This window comes from Trachemys scripta, chromosome 7, assembly GCF_013100865.1.
Source record: "Trachemys scripta elegans isolate TJP31775 chromosome 7, CAS_Tse_1.0, whole genome shotgun sequence".
Classification (NCBI taxonomy): domain Eukaryota; kingdom Metazoa; phylum Chordata; order Testudines; family Emydidae; genus Trachemys; species Trachemys scripta.
Window position 1 is genome coordinate 2,915,831 of NC_048304.1, and position 24,156 is coordinate 2,939,986.

Here is a 24,156-nt window from a genome sequence, read left to right on the forward strand (position 1 = left end):
GAGGGCCTTGGGGGTCTATGACAGGACGCCCAAAGATGATATATGATTGGCTGGTGGCAGATAGCTGGGACTATAGGAGGAGCTGGCCTTTACTAGAAGCAATTTCTTCATATAAGCCGTTATCATGTTTTTTGCAAAGAAGCAGTTATCATGTTTTTCCATCAACAAGCAGTTATCATGTTGCTAAGGCCTTTCGCATGGCTTCCTTCCCCTCCCTCCTCTGGTCATGGCCCTTGACCGTATTTGGCAGGGAATTGTACAGCTTAGCTTTGTTCAGGTTCTGGCCTGTACTGCTTTACGAAAAGGCCGTCTGTGCAGTCAGCTTCTGTCAGAGGGCCTCAATGTGGGCCTTCAGTGTTACTTTGGTTGTTATAAAAAGGCCACCTAGTTCTTTTTCCCCACACCCCATATTGAGCACTGCAAGTATCTGCCCACCAGTTCCAGGATCAGGGCCTGTTTTTTCAATCCCGTATGAAACAACAAAAAAGGGGCTAAAATTAAAATGACAGAAAAATCAAAACAAAAGTAATTTCTTGGCATTCTAGTCTTAGCTCTTATCGCTGCATGTAACATTTGACTATCTTCTGTGCAGTCTTAACATTTGCTGCACCTCAGATGGAAATGGACATGGCTGGGTGACAGCAAACATATCTGACCCCCCCAAGGCTCTTCAACCTACGTGGCTGTATCATTCATATTTATCTGTTTTCTGAATACATTCATTTATAATAAGCCTTTTCTTGAGGCTAAACAATAATGAGAGTTCTTGCGAGCTCAAAGCTCAGATTTCTGCATGCTCAATAGAAATTGTAATCATTGTAAATGTTTTCTATAAAAAAAACTAATATTTTTTAATCCTTCCTTCTGTTCTGAATGAAAAGCCTGCTTCATATTTGATGTATTCTAACTGTATTAGTATTTGTTCTCTATGGATATCAACTCTCGATTATAGTTATTTGCATGGTAATGCTTAGTACATAGAAATGGACGTGAACAATATGTAGAAAGAAATTGTGAACTGCAAACACTTCAGACTCTCTCTTTAGGAAAAGGATCAAAAGGATTATTCCCAATGATTGTGGCCAAGCCTATAATTATCAAAGGGAAATCTAAGGTGAAACACATATGAAAATTGTAATTTAGTTTCACATAAAGGTTAGGTGTTTAGGTTGGTTTAATTTTATGATGATTTGGATACAGAACAGAGCTACTTTTAATATCTCAAAGTGCCCTAGACATATAATGAGTTAAATACCTCTCATCGCACTGTCCTTGCTTCAGATCCTTCCCGCGAACTCCCCCGTGCTGTGAGAGCTGAACCAATTCAGCAGTGCTTCGGCATTTGCTGTGCTGGGACCACTGCCCATCATGTCACTGTTGTCTTTTGCTCCCCCATCGGCCTGTTGTATGCCCCTCTTGTCTCTTGTTTTATAGTTAGATTGTAAACCCTTTGGGGGCAGGGACCAGCTCTTTGTATAGGGTTGTCGAGTGTCTAGAACAACAGGGCTGCAGCCACTAGGTCCTGCCATAGCACCACAAACACCCACCAGTGCAGCGGCTGTGCAGGCAATGGGATCAGCCACTGTTTAGCCAACAGCGACTCACAATCTGCCCTAAACACGTCTTTGTTTTGCAGTGGGAGGGCTGATATTGACCACAATTAGAAGGTTATCCCCCTGCTGCTTGTTTAAATAAAAAGCGCCATGGGACATTTCGCTTGCACCTGGACAGCTACCAAAAGACACGAGCTGGATTCTAACTTCTGAAGCACATAAACTCCAATGGCATTGTCCTGTCCTAAGACTATCTATCAGCATTAGTGTTCATTCTAAAGGCAAATCTTATGTAGGACTTGAACCTAACACATTTCTGGCTGGGAGGAAAGAGTACTACCCATACTAGCACCTATATTACGACAAGATTTTTGTTTGTTTGTTTGAAAACGGAATTTAATTGCAGTTCCATTCATGATAATGACCTACATAACTTTCCATGACGGGTTACAATTTATCATTTCTTAATGGGAAAAGAAATGGACATTAGCAAAGAGATAGGGTACTGGAAAACGCTTGGTTGGAAACCTCTTAATTAAAATATGCCCAAACACCATTTTGAGAACTGCAGCTACAGAACAAGATTCCAGTGAATAACTTTCTCCCCAAAAAAGATTCTATTCCTCTTTAGAGTTTACTACAATGTGATTAAAACCAACATGAAACAAAATAATAAAATGCCAGACTTATATCAAGACATAACATTTTCATTAGGGTTCCGTTACCTTCACTTCTCCTAAAGTAGAACATAACTCCACACACCTCTTCAATTTCTAAAAGTAATATCACCACCTACCATGCAAAAATGTGAGCATACATTTTAAACAAGGACAGTAAGGACTGATCTAAAGAGTTGCTGTACAACAGACAGCAGTGCGTTTGCATAACAAATGTTCTCATCAAGTCAATATACAAGGTGGTGATAGGGGACTAAGATATGTGGGAGAGTCTGTAGACCCCTTTTTCAATGATGTGAATCAAGCAGTCATTCAGTCAACCAACATGTTAACCTCTGCACTGAAGGGTAGAAAGTTGATGAACACATTTCTTTAAGGAGGGAAAGATCTCATTAGCCATCACAACTGCATGCCTGCAACTGAGTTTTAGGGATGGGTGAAAACCAGTCTTAAAAACTTGCATCTAAAGCCGCCTCCCCTGGAAGACTGAAGAAATGTCTGATGCCACAGACTACTATTGGAAAGAAGTCTGACTATAGCGGAGGGAACTCAAAGGGCTTGTCTACACTACTGCTGAACTCGATGTAATTTATGTTGCTCAAGGGTGTGAAAAAACCACACACACCCCTGAGCGACGTGAGTTACATTGACTTCAAGCGCTGTCTCCACCGTGCTATGGCAGCGGGAGACACTCTCCAACCGACATCGCTTCCACCTATCACTGAAGTGGAGTAATTATGCTGACGAAAAAGCATTCTCCCATCGGTATAGCACCTCTTCACCAGATGCGCTTTAGTGCCACAGCTGCATTGGTGGAGCTGCGCCAATTATAGCGCAGCAGTGTAGACTAGCCCTAAGACTTCCTTCTGCATGGGTTTTTTAATATAAGGAATCTGCACTTTAGTGAATTTTTACCATTTATCTTTTTTTTTTAACAATGCATCAACAAAATGCTTAAAGTCACTATTAAACGATATTGTAATTAAATTGTCATATTGTTAAATATTTATTTGGTTTCATTTATCTATTTTTGGCGCAGTACTACCAAATGACTATGTGTGACGTTACTACACAAATGCTGGTGTGATTGCATGCAAACGGTGCATTATTCCACAGCTCAGGTTTGTCAATGCTGCACTGAGAATTTCTCCCCTCCAAACATTTTATTTAATTATTTTTAATAAACCGATGAGCCCTGGAATGTAGGAAAATGTGTCTTAACTGAAAGAACCCCTGCGATCCCCCTCTGAATACTGAATACAATTGGTGAATCTAACAGGAAAGACGTTGGTTGTCTCACCTCAGCTCCCAACACGCTACACTCCATGGCATAGGGGTGTGGAACTAATCGTTTCACACGACTGGAAATGCTGAGATAGCAGCTGACTTAGAGAGGCAGAGTGACCCAATGGATACGGCACCAGACTGGAACTTAAGGGGCCTGGGTTTGATTCTTGGTTCTTCCACTGAATTCCTGGGTGGTCCTACACAAGCCACTTTTTTCTCTTTGGGCCACAATATCCCCATCTGTATGTATACTTTATTATATCTACCTCCAACGTCAGGTGCTTTGAGATCTATGGATTAAAAGCACAGTATAAAACCCAGTACTACTATCATGAGAATGTTTTCATCCTTTAAAGTCCTGTTCAGGTGAAGAAATTTGCTGTGCGACATCTCAGTTGCCCTGTCTCCCAAGAAAAGATTTGATTTTTAAGACCCCCCTCCCTCCGCGGCCTCTCTCAAACAAACAAACAATGAAAGAATTAACTGCAAACACTTGGTATGGTGCGTGCCTTCTACAACAATATCAACAACATAGTTTTGATTATTTTGTGCCATTAAAAGAAGGATGTCCCTTTTAGCATCTTCTCCCAATCTATTTCCCTATCTGTATGATTCTTATTCTTGGGGGAGAGAGGGGGTTCAAGGAGAAATTCTTGCTGTTCTCCGCAAGGTGAGTATTTCCAGTTCTGATGCACCCTGCTTGATGTCACGCCATTATTTTTTAGCAGTCTGCCTTTCAGGCACGAAAAGGGCTGGAAATTCATTGCTTGATGCTTCCCCTAGTAAATCTAACTGTGGAATATTAAGGGGTGTTAAATAAATTGGACAAAGAGTGGTTCGGGAGTAAAAGTGGCAGACACTGCCATGAATGAGCAATTAGATGTTCACAAACCAGCTTATCACAAATTCCATGCCTACAATATCTATTACTGTAATGACCTTGAGGGTTGACTCATTCTCCCTTAACCTAATGAGCATGCTGAGTATAATCAATTAGGTTTGCAATTAAAATTATAATTTGTCTAACAAACTCTTCTTAGCTTTCAGACATTTCTTAACAAAGCCGGTTACACACTGGTAGAAGATAAATATTAATTTTCTGTTGTGTCCTCATTTTTGCATTTAGACTGTGGCTAATTTACTAAAGCTTATATTATATTATATTATTATTATTATATTTTACTTTTCAGCAAAATTTAGTTCAGTTTCAGCATTGAATGGCAAGGGATAATTATGACCGTAAACAGCAAATTATCATTCCCCAATAGGGTTTGCAAGCTGCCATTGGCAGGCTGTGGAAATTTGTTAGTCTGGTCCACTGTACAATTATTAGAAGTGTGTGTTTGTGCATGCACACGTACACACAATTGGATTGGCTATTTCACTAAAGCAAACTGGAAGACGTTCGGCTTAATAAAGCTGAGAATATGTTTGTAAGCCTGGACCTGCTGAAGTCAAGCCAAACAAATGTAAGCAAGACGCACCCTTAACAGATAATACACTGTATGTCGTTGCACTTTACTCTTGCAATCTGCTGCTAATTATAGAGTCAATCAGGTAGGCAACTGTAGAATAACTTTTTAGCAAATGCACCCTGGTGCTCAGCAAATACTGGGAATTATTATTAAGCAGACACAGCAATTTGTTCATCAGAAAATGGGAAAGTCCGGGATGTTGTTTTTTTAAAAACCTTTTCCAATTTTCTTTAATAAAGCAGAATAAAGGCTAAATCCTGTCCTGCACAGACCAGTTTACAGGGGTCAAAGAGGAGAAGTTAGAGATCTTCTTCCTACCACTCACCACCTCACATAAGCAGCAAGTCAGTGTATCACCATGATGCTCAAGAGAGTGCTAGGAGAATAAGCTTTATACAATGTGGGCCTGGTCCAAAGGCCAAGAAGTCAACAGGAATCTTTCCATGGACTTCAATGGGCCTTGGATCAGACCACATGTCCATAAGAGGGCATGGTCAGCAGATTTCTCTGACACTGAATATGTTGCTGTTGGCAGCAAGTGGTACCCAGTGGCACACGCTGCTCATGTTGAGAGGAGCAAGCACCTGGCTGGCACTGAATGAGTCTGTATATGCCACACAGCACCTCCGTCCCACTCACCACGAAGGACAAGGATGACGTTAGCCCTACGCCCTGGTCTACACTTAAAATGGAGATTGACTCAGTTAAGCTGACCTAACCCCTGATGTAGACAGAGCTAGCCTGATGGAAGAATTGTCCCGGCGTCCTAATTACCGCCACTCCAGGAGGTGGCTTACTTACATTGATGGAAAAACGGCTTCCGTCACTGTAAGCAGCATCTACGCTACTGGTGCTACAGTGGAATAGCTGCAGTGCTGCCACTGAAGCGCCTGTAGTGGAAACGTGCCCTAAAAGTGACATTAAACCAACGTAGCATTGTTCTTAGCCCTGGTCTACACTACGAGTTTAGATCGAATTTAGCAGTGTTAGATCGATTTAACCCTGCACCCGTCCACACGACAAAGCCATTTATGTCGATTTAAAGGGCTCTTAAAATCGATTTCTGTACTCCTCCCCGACGAGGGGCTTAGCGCTGAAATTGACCTTGCTGGGTCGGATTTGGGTTAGTGTGGATGCAATTCGATGGTATTGGCCTCCAGGAGCTATCACAGAGTGCTCCATTGTGACCGCTCTGGACAGCACTCTCAACTCAGATGCACTGGCCAGGTAGACAGGAAAAGCCCAGCGAACTTTTGTATTTCATTTCCTGTTTGGCCAGCGTGGGGAGCTCAGAGGTGACCATGCAGATCTCATCAGCACAGGTGACCATGGAGTCCCAGAATCGCAAAAGAGCTCCAGCATGGACCAAACAGGAGGTACTGGATCTGATCACTGGGTTTTCATCAAGGAGAAACAAACAGAACTTTCACACCGTAGCCTGGCCAGTCATAAAACTGGTTTTCAAAGCTTCTCTGATGCACAGCGCACCCTGCTGTGCTCTTCTAATTGCCCTAGTGTCTGGCTGTGCATAATCAGCGGTCAGGGGATTTGCCTCAACTTCCCACCCCACCATAAACGTCTCCCCCTTACTCTCACAGACACAGCAAGCAGTAATAATGATGGGAATATTGGTTTTGCTGAGGTCTAACCGAGTCAGTAAACTGCGCCAGTGAGCTTTTAAACGTCCAAAGGCCCATTCTACCACCATTCTGCACTTGCTCAGCTTATAGTTGAACTGCTTCTTACTACTGTCCAGGCTTCATGAGCCATGGGAGCAAGGGGTAGGCTGGGGTAGGTGCGACCGCGCGGTGCTGCCGACTGGGAGAGCAGCCTGAGGCAGAAGCCTCCAGCTGGCATGATATTCCAGGCAGGCCTGAATCTCCATTAGATGAAACTTAAAGAAGAGAATGACCTGGAGTCATTCCCATTTTTGTCCAGGCGCCCCCGACTGACCTCACTAAGGCCATCCAGGAGCACCCATGTCTGCCCAGGCGCCCCCGACCAACCTAACCAGGTCGGCCAGGAGCACCCACTGGACGATGACGACGGTTAGCAGTCGTATTGCACCATCTGCCGTCCGCAAGGGGATGCTGCTGTGTAGCACTGCAGTACCGCGTCTGCCAGTAGCACCCAGGAAACATATGGTGACAGTGAGCTGAGTGGGCTCCATGCTTGCCGTGGTATGTCATCTGCACGGGTAACGCAGGAAAAAAGGCGAGAAATTATTTTTTGCCATTGCTTTCACGGAGGGAGGGAGGGCCTGACGAAATGTACCCAGAACCACCGCGACAATGTTTTTGCCCCATCAGGCATTGGGAGCTCAACCTAGAATTCCAATGGGCGGCAGAGACTGCGGGAACTGTGGAATAGCTACCACAGTGCAACTCTCCGAAAGTTGATGCTAGCCTCGTTACTGTGGATGCACTCTGCTGACTTAATACGCTTAGTGGGGACACACACAATCGACTGTATCAAATCGATTTCTAAAAAATCAACTTCTATTAAAGCAAACTAATTTCATAGTGTAGACATACCCTTAGATGCCAAATGTAGTGTGCAGAAGGGAATCAGGAGTAATAGTCAATGGGTTTTGTAAGCGATCTGTTTTCAAAATCGTAAACAAAGGACCCTTACCAAGCAAGTGAAATAAAGCCTGAATGAAGAATACTGCTTGCTTAGTATGCCTCTCCAATGTCCCGTTTCAAGGAATGTCACGTGTTTTAATCCCAGAGGTCCCTATGCTCCACACAGCTTGAGCGCCATTTACCTCAGGAATAAAGAATCACAAAGCTGAATTATTTACACTGAAGGACAGAATCAGTTTCTTGGATGAACGAGTTGTGTCTCTCCCTCTTATTGGATCTTTGTCACATGGGTGCAGTCTACGTTTGGACCATGGCACGTTCCAAAGTATGGATAACAGTACCAGGGAACACAGGATAAAAGAACAGAAAGCGAGCAGCAATCACATCACATACAGCAATTCTGTCTTCTCAATACACTACAGCTAATGAATACACTGGCCAATATTTCCTATTTATTCCTGACAAGAAAATCTAATCCAAGTTCATTTTTTAGAAACTCAATAGGTATTCGAAATTAGATTACTCAGCAAATTAAATAATAAATTTCTCTACCTAGGCACTGCCTCTGCCTCCGTTGCTCCAAAACACAACTTTGCTCCCTCAAGCACTAAGAGTCTTAGTTTCAAAACTAGTTATGGATTTGATAATTTAATAACATGGAGCAAGTAATTTTCAGGGGGATATTTATGATTTAATTAGATTCCACTGGTAATCAATAGTTATCCATTAATTCATTAATTTACATAGTCCTCATTTTTGTCCAAATACAGAAATTCTGTTTAAGTAGATTTTTTTCTATATTTGTGCTCATTCAGCTTTACTATGGAAGAAGGCTGTGATCAAGCTGTATATATTAAGTAGAGCAAATAAGTGAGCAGCAGGAGTACATGTATGCCCTACAGATCTGACTGTGGGATGAGATTTAATACTAAAACCAAGGAAAAGAAATAAAACAACGGGGCCTATTCTCCACGGGATGCGTGCATAACTCTCATTAATGTTAATGGAAGATACTGAATGTGTGTGCACTGAGGGGAGTTTATTAGAATCTAATAAATTCTGTGATTTTTCCTTGGTGTCATTCCTATAGCTGCACATCGTGACAGAGCACTGCTTTGGGTGAAAAGAAAGATATATAAAGAAAGTAACTCCGTACCTCAAATTATGCTTTATGGACATCATGAAAATAATCTACTGTGCATATTTAGTTACTAAGATTACACAAGAAATTGTAATTGGGCATGCAAATAAACAGTTGTTAATTTAGTTGGTTGTTTGCACACCCAAGGTCAAGTTCTTTGCTTTGTAAATAGGTGTCACTCCATTGAACCAGGAATGTCGCCATTTACACCAGCTGAGAATTGGACTCAAAGTCACACGTTATGTGGGAAAGTGGGACTCAATGAATCAGAAATGGGATACAGAACTATTCACCAGGAGGTCTCCATTTTGAATACAAACAAGGTTGGCCTTAACCAAAAGTCAAGGCCTGATGTTCTCTTCAGAGTTGACAAATATGAACAAAAACCACCACTAAAATTGGCACTAACTGGTTTGCTTGTTACTCTGGGCAAAGAGAGACCAAGAGCTGAATGGGTTTGCAACTGATCTCACATCCTTGAAGTGACCTCTCCATAAAGGGTTCAGGCACCCTGTTGAGCCATTACGCAGAGCTGCCAATGCTGTACCTCCTCTCTGGGCAAACAGTCCTACGGCTGTCAAAACAGCGTTTAAAAGAGAACTAGATAAATTCATAGAGGTTAAGTCCATTAATGGCTATTAGCGAGGATGGATAAGGAATGGTGTCCCTAGAAGGGAGGGATAGCTCAGTGGTTTGAGCATTGGCTTGCAAAACCCAGGGTTGTGAGTTCAAGCCTTGAGGGGGGCCATTTAGGGATCTGGGGCAAAAATCTGTCTGGGGATTGGTCCTGCTTTGAGCAGGGGGTTGGACTAGATGACCTGCTGAGGTCCCTTCCAACCCTGTTATTCTATGATTCTAGCCTCTGTTTGTCAGAGGGTGGAAATGGATGGCAGGAGAGAGATCACTTGATCATCCTGTTAGGTTCACTTCCTCTGGGGCACCTGGCATTGGCCACTGTTGGTAGACAGGATGATGGGCCTTTGGTCTGACCCAGTACGGCCGTTCTTATGTTATGTAAAATGAACTGCTCACAAGCATTCAATCCATTTTAAATACTACAAATACGTCTACAATCTGCTGCTGACACCCATTTAAGGTTAGAATTTTAGCTGGTTTAACAAAGGCAGATGCTCAAGATCACGGGCACCAACGCACTGGTTTTGTTTGCTTGTTTACTTGTTTATTTTCTCCACCCTCTGATACAGAGCTTGGATCTATGCCATGGGGTGAACAGGAAGCAATGAGTATTCATTGGGGCAGCTACCACACAGGCACCTGACCAAAGAACTAGCAAGAGGGAAGGAGATGAGAGAGGGTTGTAAAAGGGAGTGGAAAGAAGGAAAATAATACTAGAAAAAGAAAGTAACTAACACGATGGATTTCTAATATCACTTCACACATTTTGCTTGCCTGTCTTGCCTATGTACACTGTAAGCTCTTGAGGTGACAGACTGTCTTTCTGTGTGTTTGTGCAGCACCTGGCATACTATAGTTGTTCAGCATTAAAGAAGAAAGGGGATGAAAAGTCGAATTCCTGAGCGGATTACCAAACAGCACACCCTTTTTCTCCATGGAAAGCTTGATTAGTGTAACACTGGATGTCTGTTCAACTTTTTATCCTAGAGGTTGCAGGCCTTGTTCCGGCCTACAATACATGCTTGATTTGCTACACTAGCAGGCAGGATTTATTCAGAGGAGACAGTCAATATCCATCTGTGCATGCAGACGCAACATTTTGTGGGCTTCCACCCAGAAGTAAACAAATGACAAATTTCCCAGACTTTCAGTCTTGCATTGAGGTGCTCAATCTCTGTTCTCATTGAGGAGTTAGAGATTAGCACACTATGGTTGTACTCAATAACGACAGACTCTACCCACACCATAGCGCAGAGTGGAGCCAGGGCCGGCTCTGCCCTAGGCAAAAAAGCCACCTGCCGCCCCTCCCCCCTCCCACCAGCGCAGCAGGGGAGGGCGCCAAGCCCTGCCGCGGGCCCACAATCCCCGACCGGCCGGAGCGCCAGGAGCAGGGCAGCCAGAGCGGAGCAGAAAAGCACGGGAAAGAGGTGCAGATGTCCTGAATCTGCATTAACCACCCCTCTCCGTAGCCCCAATTTGCCCTTCAAAAGACCTTCCCTGTCACCTCCACGTGGCTCTTTTGGGAGAGGCGGTGGTGGGCTAAGGCAGGGAGCTCCTGCTCCATGCTGAATAGTCTGGAGGCAGAGGGACTTGCCAGCATAAAAACAAACAGCAACACAATCTTGCTTGGAGAGTTCACAAAGGACACATGTGACAGGGAGGAATGTGGGTCTTCAGGGAGCCATGCTTCCAGGAATGAGGGCAGTGGGAAGGGTTCCTGCACCAGGTTTCCAGAACAGATAGTGTCAGCATTCCTTAATGATCCACGCCTGCACTAACCCCACCCCAAAGGTAAAGATTATGATCATTTCTATGATACCAGCACCAGAGACCCCAACACCAGCAACCCAGGATAGGCTGGAGATGGTACAACCAGGCACGTGATGAGACGGGATGCAACGTGCCGTCGGTTTCACAGCGTGTCAATAGCAGAGAGGGGAGTAGAGCCCAGGTCTCCCGGCTCCCAGTCCAATGCTTTACCCGCTGCACAACTCTGCCTCTCAGATGATGAGGGGCGAATCGTTCAGTCATTCTGTAAGTTCAGATGATTTCTGAGTACTTTATCTTTCCCATGAGTTATCCACTTGGAAGGGCTGAGTAGGCCCCTAATTCCAGCTCCTGCTCTGTTCTTACTGCATGTTAAGGCTTCCTTCAGCAGTTTAAGAAAAGAGGCTGGTTCAATCAGCCCTCATTAGTTATCATCTGCTAGAAACGTTCTGTTGATAAAAAATGAGCATGAGTCCTTCTGATCTGGGGCCAGGCATTGAAACCTCCTGCAAGGAACTGAGCATCTCAGAACTGTGTAGGACGAAGTCCCATCTAAGGAAGAGTAGGGATCATGGAAAAGAAATGGGAACAGGTAAGATTTAAGATTAATTTTGCTCACCCAGCCAGTTGTTATAGTTTAACTTTCTTTTCTGAGAACACATATTTTATCCCAAAATTGGACACAGATGTTACAGCTGGAAACCTACAACTCTGTGCTGAACTCGTCTGTCAAATGCTAATTAAAAGGATCACGTAAATTGTTAAATCATTCAGTTGGTCTCCATTGATTCATTCCTTATTGCAGCATTAGTTCTGGACATTTGAAATAGCAAGACACAACGGAAGTCAGGAATGCCTTTAGCTAGGAAATGAATTGCATGCGGGATTCTGAGAATCTGAACTGGAATGATTTTCCTTCAAAATCTGTGTGGGTATTGAGTGCTTATGTAATGAAATAAGAACCATGAACAGCACCAGCTTAATGCAGACACAGTACAATATATGTAACATACCTTAATCCTGACCTGTAACACCTTCTATTTAAGTGGCAGGTCTCTTTCTGAAGAGAGTCTGTCAATCATGCTGAACTGTATCAAACTCATTGGTGTCTTTTCTGGGATGCACAAACTGGGAGGAGGAGAAAACCACCAAATTAGTTGTTGGGCGTGACATAAGTTAGAATCTGTACTCGGGTCTCCAAGTGGAAAAAGGCCAGTGCACTAAATCAGGGGCAGAGTCTACTGTGAGATTCGTGACCATAAATCCAGCATAACTCCACTGAAGTGTGTGCAGTGATTTCTGCTCTGCTGACATAAACCCCAATTTGGGCCTCACTGAGGCTCAAGAGAATGCCAGAGCTTCTTATGGTGAATTAAGAACCAGGTTTTGTTCTATTTTTCCCCTCTTTTCAAAGGCAGTTCTGTTTTACACATGATAAGGTAACATTTTCATCCCTCTTCCTCTTGTCCCATCAAGAGCCGGGTGAGCCCTTTTGCATGAATGTTTTATCTGATACATTTAACCTTGGTTTTCTGTTTGTAAATCACACGCACACAGAGACTCTGTTTTCTACACACTTCTTCTCTGTGAGCTAATGTGGTGATGCAGAACATAGACTAAACTATGCACCAGTGGGACTGAGCACAATTAAAGGTCAAATCCCAGATGTATTTGTCATTTCAAAAGATCAGAAGATGGCCTAAATGTCTAATCTTTCAAGTGAGAAAATCTGTCTGCCTTACATTTTTTAGCATAAAATTTACTCAAGCAGTGCTGGGTTTTTATGGGTTTTTTATGGACAGCCCTTCATCCTCTGCAGTTGATGTAACTTGCATTGAAAAATATGGGGCCAGATTTACTCTTTTATTTATTACATGAATTTATAAGGCAGCCATCACTCTGGTAAATGGGTGCCCTTTGTCTGGCTTAAATTGGATCATTAATATTCCAAATAAGAAGAGCAAAACACTATGATCCTCTGATGCCACAAGAGACACAGGATGGAGTGGGAACCAGCCAGACAGCTGAGACACCAAAGTTTCACAGCTCAGTCAGCTGCGAATGGCTTTGGGCTAAAAGATGCAACAATTTCTAAAAGTGGCCAAGTTTGTGCTTGCAGGAAGCATGTTTCCGTCTCTCACTAACACATATGCATCAGTGAGAGAGAGGCTGGTTATGTCCATGAGCTGCTGTGCATCCTTTCTTACCTGTGTTCCCTTTGTATGGGCAGTTCCTTAGCAGAATGAGGGCCCCACCAATTAGGTAAGAATGTGGTCACAAAATAACAGCAAAATCATAAACGGTCGGAATCTTGGCCTGTGATATTTTGATATAAAGTGAAACATAATACTAGGAACAAAGCTATTCAGAAAACCCTGTTCAAACTGGATTCGAGCTTTGCAGCACTTGTTTAATAAATGATGTACACCCCATCCAGAGGATAGCATAGTGTCAAGTCCAACCGGTGGGTTAAATGGCAACACTTTCATACATAAGGCGTTGCATGTGTCTCAGAAAGAACGTGATTCTGCCCTGGAACAGAACACAAACACGGCATTTGCTGAAACGTGGTGAGAAAAGGTTTAAAAGATGTTTGGATGACAAGTTAAGAAGTAGTATAACAGAGATGAAGCCAGGAAAGAGCCCTTGTACACTAAGCGCCAGAAAATTAATCAGGCAGTTTTGATGGCTGGACCTTAGACACTGTCTGGGATTCATAGAAGATCTGTCTGTACAGTACTGTGGACGGTTTTGTAGGACCTACACTCAGAGCGGGATTTGACTATATATACTCATTCACACCGAGACTGGTTTAAACATAGCGCTGTAATGAGGAGCGAGTATAACGAACATTGAAATGAAGGGTTCTTTCCAATTCAGGTGCAAGAGCTCGAGTCTGATCTCAGTGACCCTGGTGCAGCCCAGGAGTCACAGTTAGAGCTGGTTGGGAATTTTTCAATGAAACATTTTTCATCAGAAGACGCCCATTGGCTGAAACCAAACCTGTCGCCGGAAGGGACGGGTTTCGACACACATCCATTTTGAGAATTTGACATTTTCAAACCAAAGAAATCTGGGGGCTTGGGGTCAAAATGACTTTTTGCTTGGAAATGTAAGTTATCTTTCCTACTATAAATTATTAAAAAGTTCACAATCAAAAGGAAACTTTTTAAAAATTATCAAAATGAAATTGGGGGAGGGATAGCTCAGTGGTTTGAGCGTTGGCTGCTAAACCCAGGGTTATGAGTTCAATCCTTGAGGGGGCCACTTAGGGATCTGGGGCAAAATCAGTACTTGGTCCTGCTAGTAAAGGCAGGGGGCTGGACTCAATGACCTTTCAAGGTCCCTTCCAGTTCTAGGAGAGAGGATATCTCCATTAATTTATTTAATTTGGAATGACCCAATCTGCATTTTCCCCCCCAATTTTTGATTCATGAAAATTGTCAAGATTTTAACTTGTTGTCCCAGTTCAGGATGGAGAAAAAATGTCAACCTCTCGAGAATTCTCACAGGACGGGAAAACCATTTCCCATCCAGCTACAGCAACTCCACTGAGGCAAAGGAGTTCCACTACTATAAATCCAGAGTAGCTGAGAATCTAGCACGGTCTTTTTTTAATAAGGAAGCAAAATGATTTTCCAGATTGCTTAGAGGAGACTGGCATGTTTCTTGCCCAAAGCCTCTTCGGAAAAAAACAAAGTGGATAAATATTTAAATTGACTTCCTCAAACTAGGCCTGTAGCTTTCTAGTGCTCTGGATGAAGAAGGGAACCTGGTGCCCTTCACACTGAGGGTAATTATATTTTCAATAAGCAGTGTGTGTCCAGTGCTGCTCGGTGTCCCAGCAGGGACCATGTCCTCACAGGGGCGTGCTATGGCTTGAGCTTAGGAAGGGACTGACTGGTAGCTACGTTATTCACGTAGCTGAAGTTGCGTAACTTAGATCGATCTCCCGCCGTAGTGTAGACAAGGTCTCAGCCTCGGTGCAGATGTTCGTTTCGGTGCTGAAGCTTTGGCTGGGTATGGAGTGCTTGTTGCGAATTGGGCAGGCACATTGCTGCTGCCAGAAGCAGCCGAGGAACCTCACACGTGCTCCAAATGAAGCGGGTGAAAGCCTTTGTGGGAGCGAGGCCTACGGTGCGCCAAGATCATTACTGCTTGTCCGGCCTGTTGGCCTCTCTGCCGCCAGTTTCAAGTCTCCTGCTTGTCTGCCACTGGAGCTGCTGGTACAGTGCCAAACAGCTGGGACAGAGGCTATGGGTGTAGCCAATGGCATTTTATACCAGTTAATATCTACATGGGAATGTGGATCATTAAGTTGAGTATTTAGGCCCGTTCACTAGCAACAACCCTGATATATTCTTTGGGGAGTTTTTGAGGGGAGGCGGCTCACAGTTAAACCAAGGAAAAGGGAGACTTTTCTAAGAAAGCAAATAGCCTGGGAAAGAAAGAGTGCATTCTTAGCAGAGAACGAGAGAGGCTTTCATTCCATTAGGCTGGCTTGGACAATGTCCTTTGTAATTTCCAGTTTACTTTCCCCATTTATAACTATAATAAATTGATTGCACGATTTTTTCTTTTTCTTACTTTACAGGCCCAGTCCATGCAGAGCCTATTTCGGGTCTGTCTAGGGATGTAACACGATATTACTCTGCAAGTAAGTCTGGGATCCAACACCAGGACATTCTGTAGTGGGAATTCAAAATCATCCAACTCCATCAGAATTCACTGCAAAAGAGACTCTCTCAATGTCTCCTGTCTCCATACTTTCAGGGAGCCTCACAACCTGGTATTTCTACATCACACTTCGTTATCCAAGTCATCATTTCCATTTAGGAGTGCCCCAGCCTTTGGTGTTCTCAGAATGGTGTCACATCCATCACTCATTGGGGAGTCTCCATGTTCTCAATACGCCTGTGTCTCCTGCATCCTTCAGACAAAGCATTCTGATTTGGCAGGGAGTGCAGCCACAATCTCACCTGTCCAGGGCCGGCTTTAGGCCAATTCCACCAATTCCCCCGAATCGGGCCCCGCGCCTAAGAGGGCCCCGCGCCCAGTGGCAGGGCCGCTGGGTGGGGGCAAGTGGCCGAGAATCCCTTCCCTGGCTAGAGGCTCCTTTTTAATTTTTACTCACCCGGCAGCGCTTCGGGTCTTTGGCGGCACTTCAGCGACGGGTCCTTCACTCGCTCTGGGTCTTTGGCAGCAGGTCCTTCAGTGCCACTGAAGACCTGGAGCGAGTGAAGGACCCACCGCCGAAGACTAGGAGCGCCGCCCGGTGAGTACAAGCCCCACGTATTTTTTACGTGGTTTTTTTTTTTTTCAGTCATCCCTGCCGGGGCCCCGTCAAAACTGTTCGAATCGGGCCCCGCACTTCCTAAAGCCGGCCCTGCACCTGTCCTCTCATCAATGTCTGCTGAGTCCTAATTACAGAAAACGACCTGTATTGATTGTGTGCACCATGAGAGATGTCTAGCATCTTCCTTCAACTTCCTGCATGTTATGATGATGTATATTACAGTAGTGCCTAAAGAACCCCTTGAAGATCAGTGCCCCATTGTGCTAGCTGCCTGAAGGGCTCACAATTCAATTGAAAACAAAATGCAGCAAGTGAGCGTGACAAACCGATGGAGTGAACAGAGGCAGAGGGTAAAAGAAATGAGCTTCTGTGGATACAGTTAAGCACGGGAACAAATTGCCCAGGGAGGTTGTGGAACCTCCCTCATTGGTGGTTTTTAAGAGCAGGTTGGACAAACCCCTGTCAGGGATGGTCTAGATAATCCTTAGTCCTGCCTTAGTTCAGGGGACTGGACTCAGGGACCTCTCGAGGTCCCTTCTTTCCCCCATTTCTATTATACGTAGGTTAGCTATTGCAAAACTTGATGGTGCAAAATAATTCATCTAAAAAAATAAATTTTAAAAGCCCCAGCTCTCTCTGGCTATTTTAACCAAATAGCCATAATTGCTTGGCTGATTTCCTGTTGGCAGCCCAGAGATAGGTCTTGATAAGGGATCTGAAGGAGAAAAAGGCAGTGAATTATTATGGAGGGGCAGAATTATGAAGTGCCTGGAAGGCAAGGACAAGAAGCTTGAATTTAATGTAGTGGAAAATAAGGAGCCAGTGGAGGGCTTCAAAATGAGGGGTGACAAGGTCTGAAATGTCCAACTGGAGCAGCCAATACTTAGAGACACTGCCCCTTTACGATGCAGCATATTCCTAGCTTTAAACAGATTTCTCATCAAAAACACAAAACCCAAATGTTGTTTAAAAATGGAAGGAAAGTTATGAGCTGAAAGTAGCCACTGCTGTCCTGAGGCTACTGGATTTGCAGTACCAATTATATAGCTGCAGTCTGACATATTCTACATCAAAGCACCATCAGTGTGTTTCGAAAAGCAATAAGTGAGGCTACTGTACTTTGTCAAACCATTTTTTGCACATCTTACAGGCTTTCAAGAGAGGCAAAGGCAAACAGACCATTTGGTCTCAGGTTTCATAGTGCATTTCTACGTTTCAAAAATGGTTTGCTTTTCTCACTTGTTTGTTCACTTGGAATTTTAAATGTGTTTATAAACAAGTACAATGTGTTGCATTTTGCACTTTTCTTCTGAGTCATCCTTGTGTTGCTCTCTATTAAGAGAGCAAAAGCTGGTTTTCAATGTGTTATTAAATAAGGATTCACATCTGCAGAGAAACTCTGTTGCCATATCAAAGTGTTGTGGTTAATCATTTTAATCCTTCTGATACAATCAGTGTGTGATGTGATGTAATTAATCTGAGTAGTGAAACCCCAAGTCCAGCGCATTAGGCAGATGGGATGAAAATGTTTGCAGTAGGTGTAAATAAACACTGCACTCTTCACTTCAGGTTAAGATTCCTAAAGAATGCAAACCAGATGGATTGATTTAGTGCAGCATTAAAAAAGCATCTGTGAAAGAAAAACATGCACATCAAAAAATAATGGAGAAGCAATCTTCTCAGTGTAGAATAATTAGTGGAATATGTGACACCCAAAATAAATTTCTGCATACATACTCACACTGCCAGCATCGGCCTGGCTTTCTTCTTTCTTTACGTGAACCTAAAACTGGTGAGCTGGCAGGCAGTTGTGAACATTGCTGAGAGGACTGAGATTTTGACACTGTTGCAGAATGAGATGTGTGTTAATAGGTGTTTGTGCAACAGGCACTTGCTGTGCAATATTATCTTGTCTCTAGAGATAAATTAGCTGCATCATACCCACGCCAGCATGATTTGTGTAGCCTTTCGAGAGTACAGAATGCCTGGTGTTTCTCAGGATGGTTGCAATCCCACATAAAAGGCCCGGCTTAGGGTTTATTCCCTAGTAAGCTCTATGCCCACAAAGTCAGGATACACATTTATTGACTTGGTCTTACAAAGAAGGCTGCAAATTACACCAGGGTAGATTTTCAAATGCTGCTCACTTGACATACACTTAAAAGCCCTGTGTTAAGCCACTGAGCGGATTTTCCTGCTCCAGTGCAAGGATTTGGATGGTCCAGGTGCACACAGACCAAACCACCACCTTCCATTCCAAATACAAGGGGCAATACACAGACCTGCCCTGCACTAGAGAAAATTGAGCACAGACTGCAGAAGTAAAAATGCTTTACATGAGAGTCTACAAGCAGTTTTCCCCCTGTGGAGAGGAAGAAAGAAACAAGGAAAAAACTGCATGTGACTCATGTCCATTAAGGCACTACTGGAAGGCAACTGCACACCACAATGATGGGCCCAGTAGAAAAACCTCACCAGAATAAAACGGAAAGGATACAAATGTACGTGCACAATTCTGAATGACAGTGTCTGCTGCTTTTACACATGAGTGGGGAATGCGCAGAACCCACCTCCTGGATGCACAATGAAATCATTGCCCCAGACTTGAGAGTGGACTGTATCTCCCACAAGCCTTCTTGGAAGTGGGGGAGGGAGGGGTCAGCCATCCCTGTAGAATTGCCCCTCCATTTCCAGGCCCTTCCTGGAGCCCAGGTTGGGGGGTAGAAGAGGGGCCCTGCAAAGAATCTGTGTCAGAGGTCTTAAAACAACACCCTGCTCCCTTTTACTCTGTGCTCTAGGATTCCGCAGGATTTCCTGGCCAGGCAGATTATGTTGAGTTGTGTTGCCTGACAGCCAGGGTGGGGAGGGAGCAGGAGACCCCTGAGCAAGTGAAGATCATTCATGGGGTTTGGGATGGACTCAGTGCTTCTTGCATGGAAAGATCTCTCTCCCCCACACACAAATGGGAGTATTTAGAAGTAGCACCATGAAGCTGCCTAGAACTTGCAACTGCATGAGGGAGTGGGTGTACTCGCCGTCTGAGCAACCTCAACTCTGGGCATTTGAGATTAGGTGACAGACACTCATGATCACGAAAGACAGTATTAAATTGAATGAAACATAACAGACATGGCTCTAACCATCCACATTAGCTGCTACAATACCTCTAGGTGGATGTATTTGAATATCTTGGTTCTACTCTGCAACAAGCCACCATTCCAGTGTCCCAGTAGAAAAGAGAAATCCAGAAACAGTGTAAGCAGGACAGCATAAAGGACCATCCAGCCGGTCATTTGATATCATGGCATTGGCTAGCTAGCACTAGGCTCTGGATTGGCACTGCATAAAACTATATAGGATATCTGGGTAAAACCTAAACACCTCATGTAAACACCATGGAATCACAGCTGCCATCAAGAGATACACTAAAACCAAAAGAATCATCTCATTGACCATCAAGGTCTGTTCTATGTACAGTGTAATGTGCACACACACACACCCCGAACAGTTATAATTAGAGATGGATCCACAGTGAAGGATAAGCTGCAATTTATACTTAAAATAGGATTCGACTTCTTTCTTATGCAAGAAAAAGACAGCCTAACTTCTCCAAAATCACAGCACATCCTCGTGGCGCACAAGAAAGAATTGACATAACTCGGCTCATTGGTTTATTAGTTGTAAGCATTTTAGAACAGCCCCCTGCTAAAAAAGATCCTTGTTGTTTCTTACCTTCTTTTGCAGACCTCACTAGCAAACAAATTGCTAATTTTTCAGACTGACTCGCTCATGCACTGAAGCAAACTCTACAACACAGGCTACTGTTTAATTTGATTGAATGGCGACTTTCAGTCTTCTCCAGCGTTCATTGAGGTGACACGGTTGTTAAAAGTAGGTAGGCTATTGGCCCCGATCTGGCAGACACTTGTGCAGGTACTTCATTTTAAGTCTGAGGGTTTGCAGGATTCGAGCCTTACTGTGACGGTGGGGATGAGCATCCGGATGATAGCAGGCTAGGACTGCACCGGGTGGAAAGGTTCATGTAGGACTGCTGTGGTTGTGCTTTTTTGAGTGTGAGTGGCTGTTGTGAGGAATTATACCGAAGCAACTTTAGCTTTGTATCTAGCCCGCTAGATCTTTGGCAAGCCTCTTAGGGTATGTCTTCCCTGCACAGTTAGCCCTAGCTGTTACCAGGGTGTTCTCCTAATACAAAAACCACCTACCCAAGGTTGGTGGCGTTTTCAACCCAGGTTAGCTGGCTAGCCCTGGGGTACAGGGCGACACCCAAGTGCTGCTTTCACATGGGCTGATAATTTCTCTCCCCCCACACACACTTTGCAGTGGGGATGCAGGACAAACCAAGTGAGTGCAGATAGTCCTCCAATGCTTTCCCACAATTCCCCCCACTTGCCCAGAAGGACAGACAAGTTCTTCCACAATTCACTGGGAAAGACTCAGAGGATGGTGTAGCTTATTGCAGCACTAAGAGCGGGGGATTGGCCCCAGATGTCCTAGACATCCCCGGGGAGCACAGCACAGAGGGACACAGTCGGTGAAGTAGGGCTTTGTTTGCAGCATGGCTGCTCACCCTGGGGAAGGCTAATCTGACCCAAGTTGACTCTGCAGCGCACACATAGCCTTACTGACCTCAGCGGCAGATGTGCTGTAGAGGGAGGAGAATGCTAAATATATGCTCTGGTCCACTGTCCCTAATTAAAAATGAAATGCAGTCCCTTCCATAGAATGAATTTGACACCCTTGAGGTGAGTTAATAACATTTTCTGTATGGGATTATATAACTGTGCATTTCTTATATATAAATAACCAACACACTACATATTTGATGTAAGATGTCTAAATTATTCATAAAAAGAACAGGAGTACTTGTGGCACCTCAGAGACTAACACATTTAGTTTCAGCATAAGCTTTCGTGGGCTACAGCTCACTTCTTCAGATGCATAGGTGTTTCGCTCTATGCATCTGTAGCCCACGAAAGCTTATGCTGAAATAAATGTTAGTCTCTAAGGTGCCACAAGTACTCCTGCTCTTTTTGCGGATACAGACTAACACGGCTGCTACTTTGAAACCTAAATTATTCATGTATCAAGTAAGTGGCTTCAGACTTCATGATCCCCAGCCACCTGGGAGGAACACAGCTATTAAATTACCCATCCCCACTGCACTATTTTCCTTAAACAAGATTCAGATCATAGTAATCTGAGGTAGGTTCTGAAAATTCCTAATTCTCTGAACACAATCATTGTTTGCATTTTCAGGTGAGATGCAGCATCAAAATGATGACAATAAACTATAGCTTTGTCCAATGATGCAGAAAAGTGGAAAAATGCAACTTGCTAACTTCCTGTTTGTGAAAACACACACACTCTTTCTGAGTGCAGGGGCTGATCAGTGGGTCATTACCCTCTCATTACACTTGTTAGAAGTGCGGGACAGGGGCATTCCACGGGACCGCATGCCTACATATTTTCACAATTCATTGGCTGGACACATGCACAGTACGCTTTGTACAAATAGAAAATTAGGAATATTTACCTGCCTTTTTTCTTGCATCTTTTAAAGCCTAAACATATATTAGTCACTGTCCTCAATCAAGGAAGATATGCAAATTTTTCACTTCTAATTTTGATCATTAGCACTAATGTTTTTCTCACTTTTTAAAATAGCTTCTCGGGAACCTCTCATGGAAAAGATAATATGTACCTGACAACAGAAAGAAATATTGTGTCTTGCTTCCAAAATCATGTTGGGTTTTAATTTCAAAGCCTTCATTTTTTAAAGAAAACTAGGCGGAAAATAATCATTTTCACCCATCACCATCCTGTTCCCAGTGCAATCCAGCAGCCTAGCACGGGAGCTACAGAATCTGTTTTGTTGCAGCCCTGCAGTAAGTTGTGTTTCAGTGCTATACATCCCATAAGCTTCCCAGTGGTCTGGAGATTGTCTTATTTCCCCGCTGCTCTCTGTTAGATATTCATAGCAAGCAATAAAAGCAATATCAATGGTAAGGTCAACACGCCAAATTGGAAGTAAGTGAATTGTTTCTATTTGCCATCATTTGGTTGTCGGAGTTATCTTAATCAACCTAAGCAGCTTCTTCAAGACATATAATCTGATTTTACAAAGTGCTAAACCATAATCATATTTTGATCTTCCTTTGATTCCAAGTATAAAAAAATAGCCCTTATTTAATGCTCAGGCATATAATCTAACTACATCTGTGTTTGCATTTGCACGATGGGGGAGTGAAACATGGCCAGAGAACCATCTTGGATTTTATCTATTTTATTACTCGAATGGAGAATATAATAGGGTTTTTTTTTTGTACTAGCATGACTTAAAAATTGTTTTTAAGCTTCGCTGGCTCCTTTAGATTTGAACTTTGCTAACAAGAATGTGATGAGAGAAAGCGTGGATAAAAAGAAGTATGCTTTTCTAATGTAGTTCAGTTTAGCTGGTCCTTTCATCAGCCTCAACTCATTCAGGAATAAATAGGAAAGGCAAAGAAATTATGAAGGAAAATGCAATATTTTCACTGTCTAAACCACAACAAAAATGGCTTTCCCTCTGTAGCTTTCTATGCATGTGAAATAAACGAGGTACAGCCAATTATCATCTGAGAGCCTCTCTCTGTACCAAGGACAGAGATGGTATTTTCACAGCTGAACATTTTTGCCTAGTAAAGAAGAGAAATGTAAACACAGTTCCATGCAAATTCAATCCAAGTATTGACAGGCAGAACAGACCCAGAATTTCTCTAACCTTAAGAATAAGAAAATGATACAGCAATGTTCTGCAGATGACTAGTTTTGATCTTTTGTTAGTTCTCATAATTGTCTCTTGTTAATTTGTATCCTGCATAATAAGCATAAGCACTCACCTTCACAGTCTGCCCAGCTTCAGGACCATCCTGTAAGCAAAAAATAGAAGAGTTAGATAAGTGGGGCTAACAAGGATCTCCTGGGGATTCAGAAATATTGCCCATTAATAATTTAAATCCAATTTCATTGTGTGTTAATTTATAGTATTCTCCTGGGTCCCATTCAGCACAAAGCATGTGAGACCAGATGCATTTACATTTCAGGTCATGATTAAGGGAGAAATAATATGTGAAAAGGAAATAAATACTGGCACGGTTGTTATTTTTCATGATCTCAGATCCCAGTTTTTAATTGCTAGCAATAACGTTTCTGTTATTCGTGGACGTAAAATACAGAACTGTAAGCGCTGCTTTAAATCACAGCCTGTTTATTTAAATTCTTGTTATGTCAAAAATGGGGTTAACCTCCAGATTTGCTTTAAACAAAAGGATTCGTTATTTTGTATAAGACCACTGGGTCAATCTAGTTCAGTGTATCACCCCAAAGAATACTTCAGGTAATAAACCAACATAACACACTAGCCAAATACTGGGCAAGGTTGCCTGTGGAGAGAAATTCTGGCCTGCAGGCAATGAGTTTGCTCCTTCAATCATGGGCTGTGAATACCCTCATTAAGAGCTGTGCCCTGCAAACACTTTCTACTAGGAGTAGTACTTACTAGAAACCAATGGATCTTCTCACGGTAGGAAGCACTACACCTGGTGGTGTTTGCAAGGAAAGGCACAACTTTAGCTGTCATTAATTATCCAGACTCTTCTTTGAATCCAGATACAGTATTTGATTGTTAATCTCCATCAGCTGTGAATGCCACAGGTTATGCTATGCTAAGTAAAGCAAAA

General features: G+C 43.3%; 1 protein-coding gene across 4 annotated transcripts in view; it reads right to left on the reverse strand.

Annotated features, from left to right (window-relative positions):
- FHIT (fragile histidine triad diadenosine triphosphatase) overlaps positions 1-24,156 on the reverse strand; it is a 1,015,388-nt gene that overhangs the window by 195,954 nt on the left and 795,278 nt on the right. For all 4 annotated transcript variants that reach the window (XM_034776975.1, XM_034776974.1, XM_034776972.1 and 1 more), the window contains one exon: positions 23,317-23,346. In XM_034776975.1, coding sequence (XP_034632866.1) covers positions 23,317-23,346 — 30 coding nt within the window. The remainder of the gene's footprint in view (positions 1-23,316; positions 23,347-24,156) is intronic.